General features: G+C 36.2%; 1 protein-coding gene across 2 annotated transcripts; it reads left to right on the forward strand.

Annotated features, from left to right (window-relative positions):
• The first annotated feature begins 1814 nt into the window (after positions 1-1814).
• LOC137395107 (membrane-associated tyrosine- and threonine-specific cdc2-inhibitory kinase-like) lies at positions 1815-18565 on the forward strand. 2 transcript variants are annotated; one of them, XM_068081909.1, is made up of 15 exons: positions 1815-2001; positions 2693-2831; positions 3103-3197; positions 3311-3393; positions 6605-6730; positions 9300-9375; positions 9793-9915; positions 10067-10161; positions 11001-11107; positions 11353-11501; positions 14124-14310; positions 14596-14701; positions 16893-17015; positions 17332-17467; positions 17596-18565. In XM_068081909.1, exons 1-15 carry the CDS (start codon positions 1888-1890, stop codon positions 17638-17640), a joined length of 1704 nt encoding a protein of 567 aa, XP_067938010.1. In that variant the 5' UTR covers positions 1815-1887; the 3' UTR covers positions 17641-18565. The 2 variants fall into 2 exon arrangements, with proteins under 2 accessions (XP_067938010.1, XP_067938018.1); XM_068081917.1 differs by having other exon boundaries at positions 14223-14310.
• The last annotated feature ends 44 nt before the right edge of the window (positions 18566-18609 follow it).

Here is an 18609-nt window from a genome sequence, read left to right on the forward strand (position 1 = left end):
AACTTGTGAAATTTCCATATGATTGTGTCGCTGTTGCAACATGTCACCGTTGCAATTTCCCTATAGCAAGTGTTTGTTTGGTCATTATCTACTAACTTATTGTACCATATTAAGTATATCATAGTAGTCAAAGATCAAAGGGAATATAGTTTGCCAATGGCCTCAACTAACTACTAATACAACATGTAATTAAACCATCTTGTACAGCTTTCTGGCCTAGACATTGGAGCCCTTCTCAGACTTACGTTTTGTCCTGTAATAACTTGTTCCAGCTAGATAGACAGAAAGTCCAGTCATGTAAGGGAATTAGTGACCTTTGCAATAATATTAGCAAGTTGCGCAAGTGAATTGAGAGTCGCTAGTTGAACATATAAGTTTGCTCTTTTGGGTTAAATCTATCATTTGGTAACAACTGTCAGTATGGTTAAGACCACTTCTGCAAAACGCAAGCGTAAATATCGTGAAAAATTAAAAGCAGAACCCAAAAAGTATGCCGATCATCTTAGAGTGCAGGCTGGCCAATGTAGAAAGCCACGGGCTAAAACAAATGTAAAGCTATCTGAAAAAGAAAAAGAATCGGCTCATATCAAATCACGAGAAAGGATGCAGAAATGCAGAAATAAACGCAAAGTTCTGGAAGTAAAAATTCCAGGTAAGGTATCTTTATTACTTATGCTGATAGGTAGACTTATATTTTAAATTTTGCTATAAACTTAGATTCTGTTGTTTTAATTTTAACTGAAACTAGCGTCTATTTTTACTTTTCCAGAAGGTAGATCAGCTTTCAGAAACCCCGAATCTGAAAAAAAAGCAGTTAAAGACCACAAAGAGTGTTACCAAATTCTCCACGAAAGAGTTAGCACATTACATTTATGTTTGCTAGTTTTTACTTCATGTTAGTTATGTTTAAATTGATAATTTCATTATATTTTATTATATCTATAAACCATATGCATTAAAACATAATCTATAGCACTAATTCCCTTCAAAATTCAGACGAGTTGCAACGGTGACAAGAAGCTGTTGCAACGGTGACAAACAGGCTTGTAATTTACCTTCATCTTGACATATATTACTATGCGACACGGTTTCTATTGTAGCTAGGCGTGTCCTAAACATGATATCTAAGCAAAGCCACTGTGTTGTATCATAAATCACAGTTTTTGAAATAGCTAAAGTAACTTTTAAAATCGCAATTCTCTGACGTTGCAAGCGTGACTCATGTTTTTGAAATGCTTGAAGAAACTAGACGAGTTGTGCACATAATCAATATATCATTTCATAGAGAATTGCAAGCTCTACCAGAATATGGCAATTACTAAGTTCAAAGGACCCTTAATAAGCAACTACATGCAAAAAATCTCTCTAAATGTTGCAACGGTGATTATGGACAGACCCATATCAATATAATGGACCGATACGCGTTTAATATGCTTCATATTAAATGAAAAATATTTTGCTTATAAACTAACATCTAAACTCCAAGCACTATAAATAGCTAGTCTATTCTTAGCATAAACACTGTTTCATACGATGAGCTAGTTGCGCTATGCAAAAATCTGTAAGACGTGAATTCTCGCCACCACAGACCCGAAACAAAACCACGTGCTTCGACGCTTGTACAGAAATCTTAACCGATTGCGAAAATTATACAATTTCCCGATCCAATTTGAAGATTTGGGTTTACCTTAACCAAAGTTCCCAAATAAATAACTTGAAGTTGCGAGGAGCACTTTAGACCCCTGACATTTTTGCTATGCATCTCTGCAATTTCGTCGAAAAAGGGCATCAACAGCGCCAATTTACTTGAAACATTGAAAGGACCGTTTCCTTCACGTTTAAAATAACTGATACAAATTATTCCTGTATATTTTAGTTAAACCTAGTATGTCTAGTATGGACATAATGCCTGCAATACCGAATGTCAATATTGCATTGGGAAGTCCTCATCGACCTACACCCAAATTTTTCCTCGAAACTAAAACCTTTTCTACCAAAAAGGTTAGCCGTTATTGTACACTAATTATGACAGTAGTTAGTTTCATTTGTACCATATCGGTTGTTATTGTTGAATAGCCTTATTTATGTATTTAATTCCTTGTGTAATTTAAATTCAACATTTCTACTGAACGACAGGCTCAAATTAAAAACGAATACGAACTTCATGTTTGCATTATGCCTAAATTCATTCGTAGTGCTTATGAATGTTTGCAAATGAGTCGGTGAGTTAAGTTTTTGCTAATATATTGTTTTTGATAAAGTGAGCGCTTCTCTTAATATGTTACTAAGATGTTAGAAATATGTGATTAAATTATGATTAACACAAAAAATCTTAGTAATGGGCAGTTTGGAAATATTCAACTCTCAATTTTTGTATTCAAGTAAGAGATGATTTGGTTTTTGTCTTGAATGCTAGCTGCGTTGAAAGCAAAAATAACTCACTTTTTTATTTTTACATAATAGGTTGTAATTTTAAAATGCACAGTGACATTTACCAACCAGAAACTGAACTAAGATTATACGGTTGTTATTAGGCTTACACGCCTATAGATGGACACTGACAAAGGCTTGTTTTAGTTTAAATGTTTTATAAAGCAACTAGTATAGACCAGTCATTGTCATTAATGTTATATATTTCAAAAGCCAAGTGTGTGCAATATTCATTACTGTTGTGCATTCTGATTTTATATAGGAACGTGAAAACACTCCACGGTCTAGTTCATATCCGCGTCCACCAATTAAGAGCTGTCCTCCGATAAGTCGCTTGTTTCAACAAAGCTCTCCAGATGATAGGCCCAGGATCGTCTCATTCAAGGAACCACAGACAGAATGTATCCTTGAGCTGTTTTTTAGATAAGATAAACTTTTTACTTTCTACCAGTAGTATTTTACCTGCTGGCGCAGATAAATAGATGGCTTCTATTTTTTGTATTTTTACAACGGTTCAGGAAGGTCACACGATGTGTACATTGTCGATGCTTTGCCAATCTTTTTTATTATCAGTCAGAGTGAATTCGGCTAAAAGAAAAAATTTTACATAGCACAATTTTAAACCATGTCAGTAGGCGATGGTATTGATATTCCTTAACTCAAAGTGTTCAGGCATTAGTCCTTTGTATAATAATGAAAAGCAGGAGGTCTATTTCCACCAATGCTTCAATATCGAAAAGAAAATTGGCTCTGGATCATTTGGTGATGTAAGTTATTTCCAAATTCAAGTAATAGTTACATGTGTTGTAACATTGTCTTTTGTGTGCAGTTTGTTATTAGTGTTTGCGCCATAGAGTCATGTATGGTGTACTTTATGTAGGTCTATCAAGTAAGAAGCAAAGAAGATGGTAGACAGTACGCGGTTAAGAGGTCCAGGGAGAGGTTTAAAGGTGACCTTGATCGGTGGGTTGTTTTTATCGACCATCCATTGGTTGATCATTTAGCATAATATATCAGACAAAAACATCAGAATTATATGTACTCTGTTCCTTAGAAGTTAACTGTCGTGTCACTGGCATTGCGCAGACGCTAAGCGCAAAACTGCAGTTTTTCTCGTTTTATAAATTCTAAGGTAGCTATCGATTTGTACATGTCTGTTGCTTATAAAACTTGCCCTTAGCAAGGCTATATTTTTTATTATATGTAAGCAGGTTGTTTGGTAGATATTCTAGTCATGGTTTTGATTAGAATGAAGGCCCAGTTTCCACTGTAGTGTTTTCCCTATGAAATCACTATGTTAACTCGCTCAAATGTTTGTAATATCTGGTTTATATTGCAAAGTGAGGATTCATATTTGTTACGGAAAGTTTTTGCAGTTGAGTTTCAATGCAACACCATAACTATTACTATTGCATTCACTACACCTTATATGTACTTCAGTGTGTGACAAAGAAATTGTTTCTACATTTTGATAATTGTTGTTGTATAAATCATACAACCATAAAATAACCATGCCAACTGTCACAAACTATTGACTCAAGTCAATAGTTCGTGACAGAAGCCATCATGTTGGCTAGGTGATTTTGTTGCATTTATAGCTTTTTATAATCACCTTCACACCCTCATCGAGCACATTTTTAGTTGAAGCAAGTTAATTACAATTGTAATGGATAGTAATCATGCTGTCTCCCATAGTTTGCATTTTAATGGTTGTTGTTGAATGGTTTATAGTTACTGTTAGTCTCTGCTGGGATGTTATACTTCAGTCTATAATCAGGGTCTATACTCGACACATCTATACTGAGTGATCGTTAGGGCTCTGATCTGGTTTAGTCTACAGTGTGCAGTAAGACAAGGATGCTTAGGGTGATACAGTAGTAATTGACAATAGAAATGCATGTAATAGTAGTGCTTTATTCCACGACCAAACGAGCGGTAGCAAAGTTTGAGAGTTTTTATGATAAATGCATGTGCACACAACTCACGAAAATTATTCGTAACCCTTGTTTCAAAATCTCATCAACAAATTTAACCATCGTTTTGTAGAGTCGTTAAAGTATAATAACGATACAAAACACATATAAACCTATTCAAATATATTACTAAGTCTTTGTAAATTGTCGAAATTATCTTAAAACTTACCCATCTGAACGGATTATAGACAAATTAATTTGGCTGAAATTCTTCACAAAACGCTTGACAAGCTTGGTTTAATAAAAGTTAAGACCGGAAATTGAAACGCCGAGCGACAGAGAATAAGACGATCAAGTCGTGCGGATTTCACGGAAAAATAACGTGCACATTTCACCAGTCTATAACATTGTCGATTTGTCGAAGGTTTCTGTAATTAACGTAGGAGTACTGAAATCGTTTCATTTTTGCCGATTTCAAAGTAACTGACATTTTAGACACATTTGAGTGCTTTGGTATTCTAACTTATGTCCAACACAGTGTAAGTAAAGGAAATGACGATGATTTTTTTTTCTAACGATCCTTATGAGGTTATTACAATATTTAATTATAAGTTTGGATGACTACAGAACAATGACTACGTAGTACAGATTTTCTGAAAATCTATATAAATATCACAACTTATTGATATTGCTCGCTATGACGTTTTGAAATGTAAACAAAATTGTGCATTGGTTTTATATTATTACTATATTAATAATATTGGTTATTCTAATAATATCAGTGCATTTTACTTCTAATATTGGCCAATATTTCATTTCTCCTATTACAGGGGAGGGATATAAACATATAATCTTTTCCCTTCATTATTGCTATTTGTTGTATATAATAACACCTAGTACATTACAGCTACCATTGCAGTTATAAGTTGAAAGAGATCGCTCTTCCTTTCAGTGTATTTTACAGAATGCTCACTGAGAAGCTTCTAGAATTCTAGTTCTAGCATTTCGTATCAGCTCTTATTATGCTTCCACTGAGCTCTACTCTTGAAGTAGGCCCTCCAATCATTACATAACATCCCATATTACGCTTCAAGCCATTAACCAACATATACCTAATGTAATAATAGTCTTTTGTTTAATTGTCTTTTACTAAAGGCTGGTGGTTTGTATCACTTTAAGTAATTTATTGTTATCAGAGTAGAGCCTTCTACCAATAGTTAAAAGTTTGACACCTCAATAAAAGCTGCCAGTTTGTGACCATTCACTAGCTGAACATCTTTCAATTTTTCTTTGCTATGTATCTCTTTTGTATATACAGTAGGTGCTTCTACAACATAAATAATACATTCCAGGAACGCTTACGTTATAGAGAATTTAGGTTATAAGAACATTAAAATACATGTAAATTGCGTAATCCATTCCTAGGTCTTTTCGAACTCACCCCTTTTGTCATGCAAAAAGAAAAAAACTTGACTTAACTCTTCTTATTTGTGGGCTGTACCGTAACTGCAGTATTATTGGTTTGTATCGACGACTTTTCTCCTTTTTTTTGATCAATCTTACAGGTTTTATAGGCCATGATTGCGATTATTTTTACAATAAGTTGATGGGGAGTGCATGTCTTAGATGTTCATTTACAACGATTTGCTCATTTTTTTAAACAGCAAATTCTATTCTGTAAAGTTAAACTAATAACAAATATTTTATATGTCTACAATAAAGCAGAACAACGAAATATTTTTACCTTAAAAAAGGTATTACTTGTTCGTCGTCTATCTGTACTCAGGGGTTAAGGTTAGGATGAAAGAAAACTTTCAACGATAATCCGAATCATCACATTCAGATTGGTTGACCGACGCTGTGACACCCGCATCATTCGCTCGCCTTTGTATTTATGAGCAGCTGCGCAGCAACTGTTCTCTGTTTTGTCGACATATCTGACGATCTATCACGACGCACTAGAATGTCGCGAACGTTGTATATATAATGTATAATATATGCAGCTTTACACACACGCCGTTTTTCTCTCACGCATGCGGCAAGATTGAGTAACATTCAAATCGAATTTGAGAACTTGCCCAACTTGACGCTTTACGTTATTGGAATTTTTTACGTGGTAGGAAGCAAAAACTTCACGTAAATTCTTTACGTTATCTTGAGTTTACGTTATAGGAGGTATACGCTATAGGAGCGTCTACTGTAATGTTTTTCATGGTAAACTCTGCAAAACTATGTTTATAAAACATTGGCCATTGTTTCAGAAAGCGCAAGCTTGAAGAGGTTTCCAAGCATGAGCTACTACCAGAACACCCACACTGTGTGAAGTTCTACCGTGCCTGGGAGGAGAGGCAGCACCTCTACATTCAAACTGAGCTCTGCGACTCCAAGTGAGTTGTAACCATGACGATCATTTACGCATTTCTAAGTCACAGTTGTTCGATTGTCTCATTGTCCAACTGAATATCCCGTACAATATTGCTGCCAAAAGTTTTCTACAGGCTTCTCGCATTGTCCTAAAGCATTTATGAACAGTAGTAAGTCAACTGGATTAACTTTCACAGCAGTTAATAATTAACATAGCGCATGTTTACAAATGAACTTTTGCTCATTCCAATGACTTTATTTGAAGGTATTCTTACTTGACAGTCATAAATTTATATTTTTAAAATATTTTCTGAACTAGTGCTCAAGAAGTTGAATATGTTACTCGTTGTTGACTGTATGACTATCAGTAATATTATAATCACTCATGCAAAGGTTGAGTCAGCAAATCAGAATAGAACTTGAATTTTTGTGGTATTTTGTACCATATTTGTCTGAAATATTATAAAAACAGCACAGCAGGATCTCATATTTTTTACTGCTCTTTAAATATAGCAGCGGTCTATTTGTTTTCCTTGTGAATTGTTTATGCAGTAGTTAGAAGGTGTAGTCCGCATCATTTGACTGCTTCATCGCATGAATGCCGATGACCCAAGTAGGTAAATCTAAAATTGACTTCAACGTAAATCAATATATATATATATTTATAAATATAAGGCTTATGAAGTTCTCGTGTCAGTCCGTAAAGCCTGACCAATCGAAGAAGCGCACATAATTGAGAAACTCGACATATTAAAAATACTCAGGGTTTGCATAATACTCCTCATCTTTCCTTTACTGGTCCTACTAGTAGTTTTCCTTGATGACTCTGTACCTGCCTAGAGGAATTAACCCTTAAACCATAACTGTCACGTACAGCTTTTATCGTATTTACTAAATAAATCAGCCATGCTGATTCCGATTTTGTACTCAAAATGAAGATTGGTCCACTATCTTTCAGATTATTGAAGGCTTTTTTACAGCGTTTTAATATCGGTCTCGAAAACAACACGATCGGCACAAGCTCCGCCCATAAAGATGTAACCTAGCTTTTTAGGAATGGAATTTAGGAATGTTCAGACCGATCTAGAATAATAGAGATGGGTGTTTTAAAATCCATTATTATATAAATTCAGTCTTAAAAATAATCTGTCTTTTCTGAAAGGTAAATAAGCTATTTAACATTGCATATTTAAAAATTAGCTCAAAAAAGCGTGATAACAACGCTAGCTTGTGATAAAATCGCGCTTTTTTTGAGCTCATTTTTCTCGGCGTTCAGCCCATTTAAACATGTAACAAGCTACGAGCAATTTTAAATAGTTTATATACCTTTCATAAAAGAATGAGATTATTTTACAGGCTGGATTTAGTTAGTAATGGGTTTTAAGACACCCATCTCTATTTTTCTAAGTCGGACTAAACATCCTTAACCTAAACATCCATCCATTCCTGAAAAAGCTAGGTTTCGTCACTTATTTATGGGCGGAGTTTGTTATGCCGATTGTGTTGTTTCTGAGACGGATATTGAAACGCTCTAAAAAAGCCTTAATGACTTTGAAGATTAGTGGACCAATCTTTATTTTGAGTACAAAATCGGAATCAGCGTGTCTGATTTACCTAGAAAATACGATAAAAGTTTTATGTGACAGTTATGATTTAAGCTACATGTACATGCAGCATTACTCTTACTATTGAACAACTACCTCACAGATTTGAAGCAGATTGTAAGAACCTTGCTCAGTAGTGTAATAATCACTGTTGTCCTCGTTATTCAACTCCTTTTAGGTTTTGCCTTTGTATTTGCTCATCAGTAGTTCTTACTCACATTGCATCATTCATTGTGACCTCGAATTCAATGTATTTTTATTTCAAACATAATTTTAATACTCAGTGGTGGCATTTGGTTTCTGTGGAAACAGTTTTTTGCAGTTGTAAGAAATTATTAGCAGGTAGTTTGAAAATATCAGATGATCCTATTATGTTTACATTTATCTATAGCTGGATATATGATTAGTTAGAAACACAAAGTTGTGATGCTTTTCTTAACGATGGATATATAATAATCATGATACATACGAGTGTACAAGACTAAGCTGCTACAGCTGAAGGAAGACACCTAATGTAGAAAATATATTTTATTTATCTACTCTGTGATTATCTACTTTGTGATTTTGTTAGAGTCGAGTCTTGCTAGACTAGATGTTTCATGGAAACAATTGCTTGTCGATGCGTGTTGTAGTGATCATAGTTCAGATTCCTTAGTGGTTAGTCTGCAAATAATAGCCAACGTGTAAAAGGTTATGCGGGCTTCCTCACATTATTTCTTATCATGGTAAAGTGCGTCACGTTAAATAAAAATCAACTCATGTCCCAAATCAAGTCTTCTCCGTACTTGGTCAGTTCAACATGAACTTGATCACTGGGCTACAAATAAATAGCGATTCAACTAGACAGCGATTCTTTTAAAAATATTTTTCATATGTGACCCGTCATCGCAGTTCATTAGATTCATTGAAATTATTTTTAACGATTTTGACTCTGACTCTGCAGGGTTCTGTGCGCTTCCTTCATACAAATTACTCACCTTTCTTTCAGCCTCGGCTCCCTTGCAGAGCGTCAACACGAAATACCAGAAAAGGTGATCTGGAATTATCTCATCGATCTACTTATGGTAGGCTTTTTAATATTCATACCTTTGTTGGCTTGCTAGCTGTACACTTATTCGTACAATCTTACCACTAAATGCAAGATGGTTATTGGTTCAGCTTCTATGCTTTATCATTATTCACTGTGTACTATCACATTTACTTATATATGAAGGTAATACATGCGTGTTCGAGTGATAGGTTAGGATAATAATAGAATATAACTCTCACGTAGGCAAGTTCAGAGTAACTATTCTTATCTAGTTTCTATCATTTCGTTTTTAGAAAAGTATTTGAATTTCGAAAGTGTGTAAGGTTTGGTGTTTTCAAAATTCAATACTCAGTTTCTTGCAAACCTCATTTGCTTGCACGATGTGGAGTTATTCCCTTCTCGGTTAGCCAACTTTTGTCATTTTGTATTTGTCATTCTGGCTTTGGAACAGGCAGTCAAGCATCTGCATGATCACGAACTCATTCACATGGACATTAAGCCTGACAACATCTTCATAGCTAAGGACGGCACCTGCCAACTCGGCGACTTTGGTCTCATACTCGATTTGTCAAAGGTGGGTCGACCCAGTCTCTTATCTACCTTCATTATACGCTTATTCCACATTTTGCTAGTTTGCTTCATCGCTGTCTGTCTCAAAAACAGCATTTTATATGATATGGATGTTGTCAAATGGGTATATTGCGTGTTACTGTATCTGTGAGTAGAACAAGGAAATTTCAGAAGCGCAGGAAGGAGACCCAAAGTATCTGGCTCCAGAATTACTGCAAGGAAAGTTTACCAAAGCTGCTGATATTTTCAGGTTTGTTTTTTATATTTTTTCATTTAATACTAGCTGCATTGAGTTGCTTGAGATGGCTATTCCTGTTCGTTATATTTATTATTTTTCTACTCTATATTTGGAGTTGTCCATTCACTTATGAGAGTTGCGGAGGAAAGTTAGGTTCTGCCATTAAATGAGTTGTTGTTTGATAGTAGACTTCTTACTATCAAACTCTAGCGAGAGTGAGACAACATTTCTGGTCATCTCTGATGAAGAACAAGTCACCTTGCGGTTATTTAATAATCTAGAGCTTCCATATAATAATCAGGAGATATTGTAAACTTTGTGAGATGTTATTTGCTACATAGAAATATTCCTGGTAAATCTCTAGTCTATTTACTTTATAAAGTTTTACAAACTGGTCAGGCTATAATTAGCATTTTCAACGTATTGTTTGGTATTCATGCAAGTATCATGGTGCTGAGCCTAACTAAACAATAAATACCTTAGAGTATAACCATGGTTTTCACATACATGTCAGGGGTACTCCTCGTAGGTCTCCACTGGTTGGCAATAAAAAGGCGTAGGCATTTCGTGGGAATGTTGATGATGGTGTAATTGCTAATTACATTTAGTACAAGATGCAATTATCATTTTAAATGAGATGGTCAATGTGAATGGATTTTACCCAATTCTTGATAAAATGAAAACTATAATAATAGATATAAAAAAGTAATTACGATTGATGTAGCGGATACAATGCTGAGTATGGAGGTTCAACTGTTAGGTTGTGTGAGCCACCCGTGTGATTGTTCTTTTTTGTGTTCCCTTGGAGAGCTGTTAATTTATTTCCTTGAAAAAAAGTAATTTTGTTGCAGCCTTGGTATAACCATTCTGGAACTGGCCAGTGACCTTGACCTACCAAGAGGAGATGAGGGCTGGCATCAACTACGCATGGGGAAACTCCCTGAGAATATTGTGAAAGGTATGTGTGTGCTTGTGGAAACCATTGGTGCACTGTTTTTTTTTCTTAGAACTATTGGCCATTTGTTAGTTTGGAAGCCTTCTGCCATGTGTTCATTTATGGTTTGATCCATTTTGCATTGAAACGGCGGGGCGGTCGGAGGGGGGAGGCAAGGAGTGAGAACACATCAGGGAGCGGAGAGAGGGAGAGAGCAGTAAGGGAAAGCGTGAGAGAAAAATCAGTTGTGTGATTCCATTTGCTTTCAGATCGAATGTCCAAAGAGTTGGAGTATCTGATTTCACTGATGATGGAACCTGACCATACAATCAGGCCGACTGCGGACGCCCTACTCAATGTGCCCGTTCTCAAGCGCATACAGAGATACAAGAGGTTCACCAAGAGTCTCGAGCTGCAGGTGAGTTGCATCTGAGTGAATGTTTACTGTTCTTATTTCTCAAAAGATATCAACCTTGTCAGCTTATGAGTATCTCTCTAAAGACTTCTTTGAATTAGGCAATTTGAAAATGGAATTTTTGCAATCAAATCTTATTGGAAAATTACATAGCATTTTCATGTAATTCGTATATTCGCATCAGCAATTTATCTACAATGATTATTATTTAGTCATGAAAACAGTTGTGAAAGGTTTTTCGTCGATAGATTATGACAATTCATCCCAAACATGTACCTGATGATTGCTGGGGAATATCACAATGGTGCGGCTGAAAATTTCCTGTTTACAAATGTGATTTTGGCAGCAGGCTGTTTTATTGACAGACTATTTAACTTTAGGCTGACTAAAAGTGACCTAAAACATGTCAATGTCAGATCATATTTTATTCACTGCTTGCTGCAACTGAAGCTCTTCTATCTCACGTTGGAAATGGACAGGCAACAGTAATATTGCTGGGAAAGTATAAACCTTTTTAAACTTTGTTTTCTTGAGCGCAATGAAGCTGTTCACTTGTGACATCTCCTCGGCTGTCACTAAGGATTTCAGTAGAAGATCAAAGTCTTAGTTAGAGTTAAAATATAAATAAGATTGCTTTTTAAAAGTATATCAGTGTTCTGCATATGTTTATGGAAAAATACATTTTTACAAGAATAGAGAGATATATGTGATTAGACTGATATGTGCGACTTGATATGTAAAACTAGTTTATGGTTATCACTGCAGTATGCAAATGACGAGACCCGTGATTTTTAAACCTTTTGCTCCATGCCCCCTTTCATCAAATTCAAGGAAGTTATTCCCCACACTTCAAAGCTTACAATATACAGCAGATTCTCATACAAAGTAAATAATCCGATCCAGGGACATTTCCGTTATAGGGAATTTAAGTTATAAGTTTTTTATAAGAATTTAAGTTGTTGAGAATTTCTGTTATATGAGCAGTAAAATACATGTACATTGCCTAATCTGTTCCAATAGCTTTTCAAACACCTCTTTGACCCTGCAAAAAGGAAAAACTAGATGTAACTTTTCAATTTATTGGCTGTACAGTAACTACTAGGACCTGTTATAGGTTTGTATCGACAGCGTTTCTCCTTTTTCTTAACGCTTTCACTAGGTCTGCGGTAATTTTACAATATGTTAGAGAAACTGCACACCTTCAACGTCAATTTACAACGATTTGTTTATTTTTTCCTAGGCAACAAGGTCTTTTCTGCAAATAAAACCTAAAAGAGAATATGTTATATGTCTACAACAAAGTAAAACAAAAATATATTATATCTTTACTACAATAAATGTGGTGTCTATTAGTCCATCATCTATCTGTCTCCGGGTTCAACGTTAGAATAAAAAATAGCTTTTGGCGATACTCTAACTCGTGACATTAGGAGAGTGGTAGATCGTCTCTGTAACACCTGCACCAATCGATCGCCTTTAACTATTTATGAATAATTGCGCCTCTACTTTTTCCCTGTAATTTCTCGATACGCCTGACGATCTCTCTCGGCGAACTAGGCTGTCAAGGTACTTGTATACAGTATATAATAAAGATAACCCTTTACATTATTGCTCTCCGAGTACGGCAAGAGCAAAAGCGATATTTTGAGGATAGTATAATATTCTCATTCAAATCGAATTTGTAAACTTGCGCTGACTTAACACTATGTTATATCTAATTTTTTGCGTAGTAGGAATCAAAACTTCACATAAATTCATTGCGTTATGTTGAATGTACGTTATTGGAGCGTCTGCTGTACATAAGTGATTGACTTGATGAGATGGCGATAGTTTCTTACTATTGCTATCTCATCAAGTGTTAAGATTATACTATTACAGTAGTATAATCTTTGTTTTTGTTTGTCTGTTTGTTCTCTATAGAAACTGATTTCTAAGTAAACAATCTGTCTAAAATGTGCATGTGGTATTCTTTGACAATCCTACCGGTTTAGGCACTAAAAGATTTTGGGGTCACTCCATCCGTGAGGGGTTAGAGGGCCAAAAGTTATTCACTTAGATTTTGGTGTTTGTGAAGGTAAATCATCTCTCCTGTAATTGGCTGAAAGGTTTTACTCCCATCAAAAGTTATAAAGTAGTTCTCAGAAATCGCTCATCGTCACTCGGATTGCTTTAGCTAAAAATTCATTTGACCCCTTCGGTTGGCATACTTTTACACCACCTTTCAACTGCGATTGCTCAACATCTCCGTTATCCATTATTCCACTCCGACTGTGTCCAAAATTCCCATTACCAATTCAACAACTCAGGCTGTGCTCAACATCCCTGTTACCAATTCTACAATTCAGGCTATGCCCAACGTCCTCATCATCCGTTAATCCACTGTGGTTATGCCCAACATCTCCGTTGTCCATTATTCCACTCCGACTATGCCCAAAATTCCCATTACCAATTCCACAACACAGGCTGTGCTCAACATTCCCGTTACCAATTCCACAACTCAGGCTATGCCCAACGTCCTCATCATCCGTTAATCTACTGTGGCTATGCGTAATGTCTCTGTCATCCTCAACTACGCTGAGGCTATTCGTGCTAATGGAATTCACACAAATAAATGGTGTCATGTAGTCTGAGATGGTGACCAGCAAAGTGTTGGCTGCTTGGTGCTATATCACTAGTATCATATCAATCTTCTGGGAAATATTTGCTCCGGTTTCTGAGGAGCAGAAGAAAAAGGAGAGCAGTATGGGCACAAGTGATGGAGCTCTGAACAGTTCACTGGAAAGCAACATCACCTATGGCAGCCTCACTGATGGTATGTAACCCGCACCACACCTGTACTCAGTTTTGAGTCAACAGTTGGGAGTTTTCTCCTTCTGGCCAGTCTTATTTTTCATCAGCAGGTTGAGTTAACAGTTGTCAAATAAATTATAATTAGATTCCTGTAGATAATAACCAAATAGTCTGCTTTGGTTGTTATAGTTACTAATGGTTTTTCCAGTGTAAAGTTCATGGATTGCATTTTATTTTAACAAATCAGTGGCACTGAATACAACTGTGTAATGTTACTACTTGCTACTGTATTGCGGTTTGCTTGCAGACGTGTTTTCCACTGACGAAAATGTGTCTCGTGTAGTGGATGAAATCGTAACTCCGGCAGACCACAGCGAGACAGAAACCTATCCTGATTTCTCTTCACCATATCTGTGAGTATTTTAAAGGGAGACGCGTGTACATTTGGAGGAAGTAACATTGTTTGCACCAAAGTTATCTTTTTAAATTAAACTCTAGTCTCTTTGGTTATTAAATAGCTTGCAGGGGATCAATAATTTATATTATATTAGAATATGGTTGGGAAAACCATACTTTTTTATTTCTAAAGAATTTATGCTGTAAAAATAGTGTTATTTGTAAAGTTGCTTACCGTTTGTCATAATGTCATCAGCTTTCAAAATCTATACAGACATTTCTGGTTTGCCGCCAACATTTCGTAATAACAATTGCAAATACAGTAGACACTCCTACAACGTAAACAATCCATTCCGAGAATGTTTACGTTATAGGGCGTTTATTTTATAACAGTAAAATGCATGTGAATTGCCTAATCCATTCCAAACTCATCTCTTGAGCCCTTCAAAAGGAAAAAACTAAAAGTAACATTTTAATTTAATGACTGTTTATTGATTGTGGTATTATTAATTTTTATCGACAACTTTTTTCTTTTTTTATCACTTTCGCTTAATTCGGGGTTCATGGTTACAGTAATTTTACGTTTTAAGGGAAGCGCACACCTTCGATGTCAATTTAAATTGATATTTTCCACTTTTTCCTGAGACAACCAGGTCTATGCTGGAAAAAATATTGTGTGTCTAAAATAAAGTGCAGCAAAAAATATATTTACTATTGTAAGAGTGGTGTCTGTCTGTCCATCCATTTCTCCCGAAACCGTGCTTAGGAGAAAGATTTATTTCAACGAAACTCCGATTGCTTACACTCATATTGGTTGACCATCACTCTAACACCTGCGCCAATCGACTGCTTTTAGTTGTTTCTGAATAAATGTGCAGCTACTTTTTCTTATTGCTTTATCAACCAACACACCTGTAGATTTCAACTTGAAATGGTAGTGTTAAGTTATGGATGATTCTGTTACAATAACCAATAACATATTTCAATATTTGATGAGTATATTTGGGTGACATCACAAACGATGATCAGTCTCAATTTTAAACACCTAAAAGTTCATTCCTAAGCACTTGTTATAGCGTTGAAATATTTGTGTCAGGTGTCACCCAACAATGGATAGATTTTTGTCTTTAAAAAAGCCCATGTTACCCCTCATGATGTAAATAGCAATGACCATATTCAGGCCATGTTACCCCCCCCCCCCCCCCCATGATGTAAATAGCAATGACCATATTCAGGCCATGTTACCCCCCCCCCCATGATCTAAATAGCAATGACCATATTCAGGCCATGTTACCCCCCCCCCCCCATGATCTAAATAGCAATGACCATATTCAGGCCATGTTACCCCCATGATCTAAATAGCAATGACCATATTCAGGCCATGTTACCCCCCATGATCTAAATAGCAATGACCATATTCAGGCCATGTTACCCCCATGATCTAAATAGCAATGACCATATTCAGGCCATGTTACCCCCATGATCTAAATAGCAATGACCATATTCAGGCCATGTTACCCCCCATGATCTAAATAGCAATGACCATATTCTGGCCATGTTACCCCCCATGATCTAAATAGCAATGACCATATTCAGGCCATGTTACCCCCCATGATCTAAATAGCAATGACCATATTCAGGCCATGTTACCCCCATGATCTAAATAGCAATGACCATATTCAGGCCATGTTACCCCCATGATCTAAATAGCAATGACCATATTCAGGCCATGTTACCCCCCATGATCTAAATAGCAATGACCATATTCTGGCCATGTTACCCCATGATCTAAATTGCAATGACCATATTCAGGCCATGTTACCCCCCATGATCTAAATAGCAATGACCATATTCAGGCCATGTTACCTAAGGCCAAAGTTATATAAGAAGCATGAGATAAAATACATGGATTTTCATTTGGCCAAACAATCCCAAAAATACCGTTATATCTTTAGATGTTTATAGTGCGAACAAAAAAATTCCCTTAATGCATCGGATAAGATAACTCCAAAACTTTTTCAACATGGCCTATTTGACTTCTTGTTTCTTCAGTAGGTGAATCAAAAGAAACAGTACTAATTGATATTCTTACTCTTCTTTGCCAAAGTTTGAACATGAAACTATTACAACGATATCTATTTGAAATGGCAAAAAGATCAGGTTTCCTGACAAAGAAAATGTTGAATGTCAATGGTTTTTTGTTGGCAGACAAAGGGCTTTGACTACGGGGGCTAAGAGGCGCTACACAAGGTCTGCTAGACTAGCAGGAATGGTGGAGTCTCCTACAAAGACGCCATTGCATGGTTCTCCAAGACTGTCTTCCTCTTCAAGGTTTTGGGGCTTAAAAATGTTCAGACGTATCTCTAAATTGCAATTGTAGCTGAGGCTTTGTGTTCAAGCAGATGTTGCATAGTATATGGTTGATTGAGTACAAGTCTCTCTAGTATTTCCAATTAGATGTCTAATCGCCGCTAAACTATTATGGCTGAGTTTCACAAATTTCCTCTTAGAATGGTTTTTCACAAACTTTTGTTGAACATATAGTGTGTGCCAAGTCGTTGACATTCTGGTGTACCAACCACGAAATGATTTAATTGCAAACTTGCAATTGGCTTATGGTGACATAACAATATCTGTTTTTGTGTAGGACAAGGTCATCCAAAGGCCAGAGTGGCTCAAAAAATGAACCGTCATCGACCACCCCACCTAGTTGCCGTAAAAAAATGCTGTTTGACGATGAAGAAAGAAGCTCCCAACCCATTGGGCCGAAAAATCTCATGTCGGTGAGTTGCTTAGAAAACCCCAGCGGCTGATTCGTCGAGTCTATGCATGGTGTGTTTGTAGTACTTCACACACTAGGCACTCCGACTAGTCTCGCAGTTGCTCTCATTGCAATATATTTATGTTACAGATGTTTGACACAATGAACTCTGATGACGATGATGATGATGACTAGCTGTCCATACTACTATGCTCAAGGAGTTGTGTTCTTTTACATCTCCCCAAGCTAAACAGTTCTTTCATAGTTACGGGATATTAACTTTGTTGTGCAATTCTGATTCCAGAACCATAGTTATAAGGCAATTAATGATATATTTTCTTATTATCTACCTAGTAAGATGAGACTATTGGTGCTTGCTCTCACTAATGCTTGTCTCTCACATTTAGTTGTTATAGTGCAAACCATACGAGATACTATTTTTATATTAATGCTGCAATGTTGAGTTTAAACTTGGTCACATACCAAATGTTTCAAGTTAGCTGTGTTATTAAAGTTGACAATGTGTGGCTGATCAGCCTCGCCCTTTGATAGTGATTGGCAGGTCTCAGGCTAGCCATAATATGCGATTAAACTTTGAGTCTACAAACGTGCTTACTTTCTTCCACAGCTGATTATTACGCACTATCCATCATTTTTACAGCCTCACGTCCTAATATATTATATTAGCACTATTGACACGCCTCTTCTTTCTCTAAGCAAGCTACTACAGAACGCAAATTAGCTAAGTTTGACACTTGAGCTGTTCCAGATATGTTGAACTTCAACTGGCCATCTCGTCAAGGGCTAGAAAGCTGATCGAGCTACACGATGTGTTTGTAAAAGTCAGTCCCTTGACATTGTTTACTTCGATATTGTCTGCATCTATCATTACCACCTATTCATGCGATTGCACTGTCATAACGGAGCCAACTTTACAAGATGATAGACAATTTGGATTTAAATTGTTTCTCTGCTACGCTCTTAGGTGTTTTTCACTTGTGGCAAGGATGTATAATGCAATACTCGTATGCCTCGCATGATACATGTTCTAGCTATCTTTGCAAGCTTAGCCTGCCATCGTATGAATTGTTGTCGAATTGAACAAACACTGTCATTCTGATTTTCCTTTCACTGCCTATCACCTTAAGTCTGAACTCTCAAGCT

Source organism: Watersipora subatra, chromosome 1, assembly GCF_963576615.1.
Source record: "Watersipora subatra chromosome 1, tzWatSuba1.1, whole genome shotgun sequence".
Lineage (NCBI taxonomy): Eukaryota > Metazoa > Bryozoa > Gymnolaemata > Cheilostomatida > Watersiporidae > Watersipora > Watersipora subatra.

What these genes read in the sequence shown, in the direction of transcription:
- LOC137395107 (XM_068081909.1), top strand. Translation starts at nt 1,888, where the DNA reads ATGTCTAGTATGGACATAATGCCTGCAATACCGAATGTCAATATTGCA. An exon ending in CAAGGAACCACAGACAGAAT is followed by an intron (nt 2,832 to 3,102) that starts GTATCCTTGAGC and finishes CAAAGTGTTCAG; the next exon opens with GCATTAGTCCTTTGTATAAT. An exon ending in GCTCTGGATCATTTGGTGAT is followed by an intron (nt 3,198 to 3,310) that starts GTAAGTTATTTC and finishes TACTTTATGTAG; the next exon opens with GTCTATCAAGTAAGAAGCAA.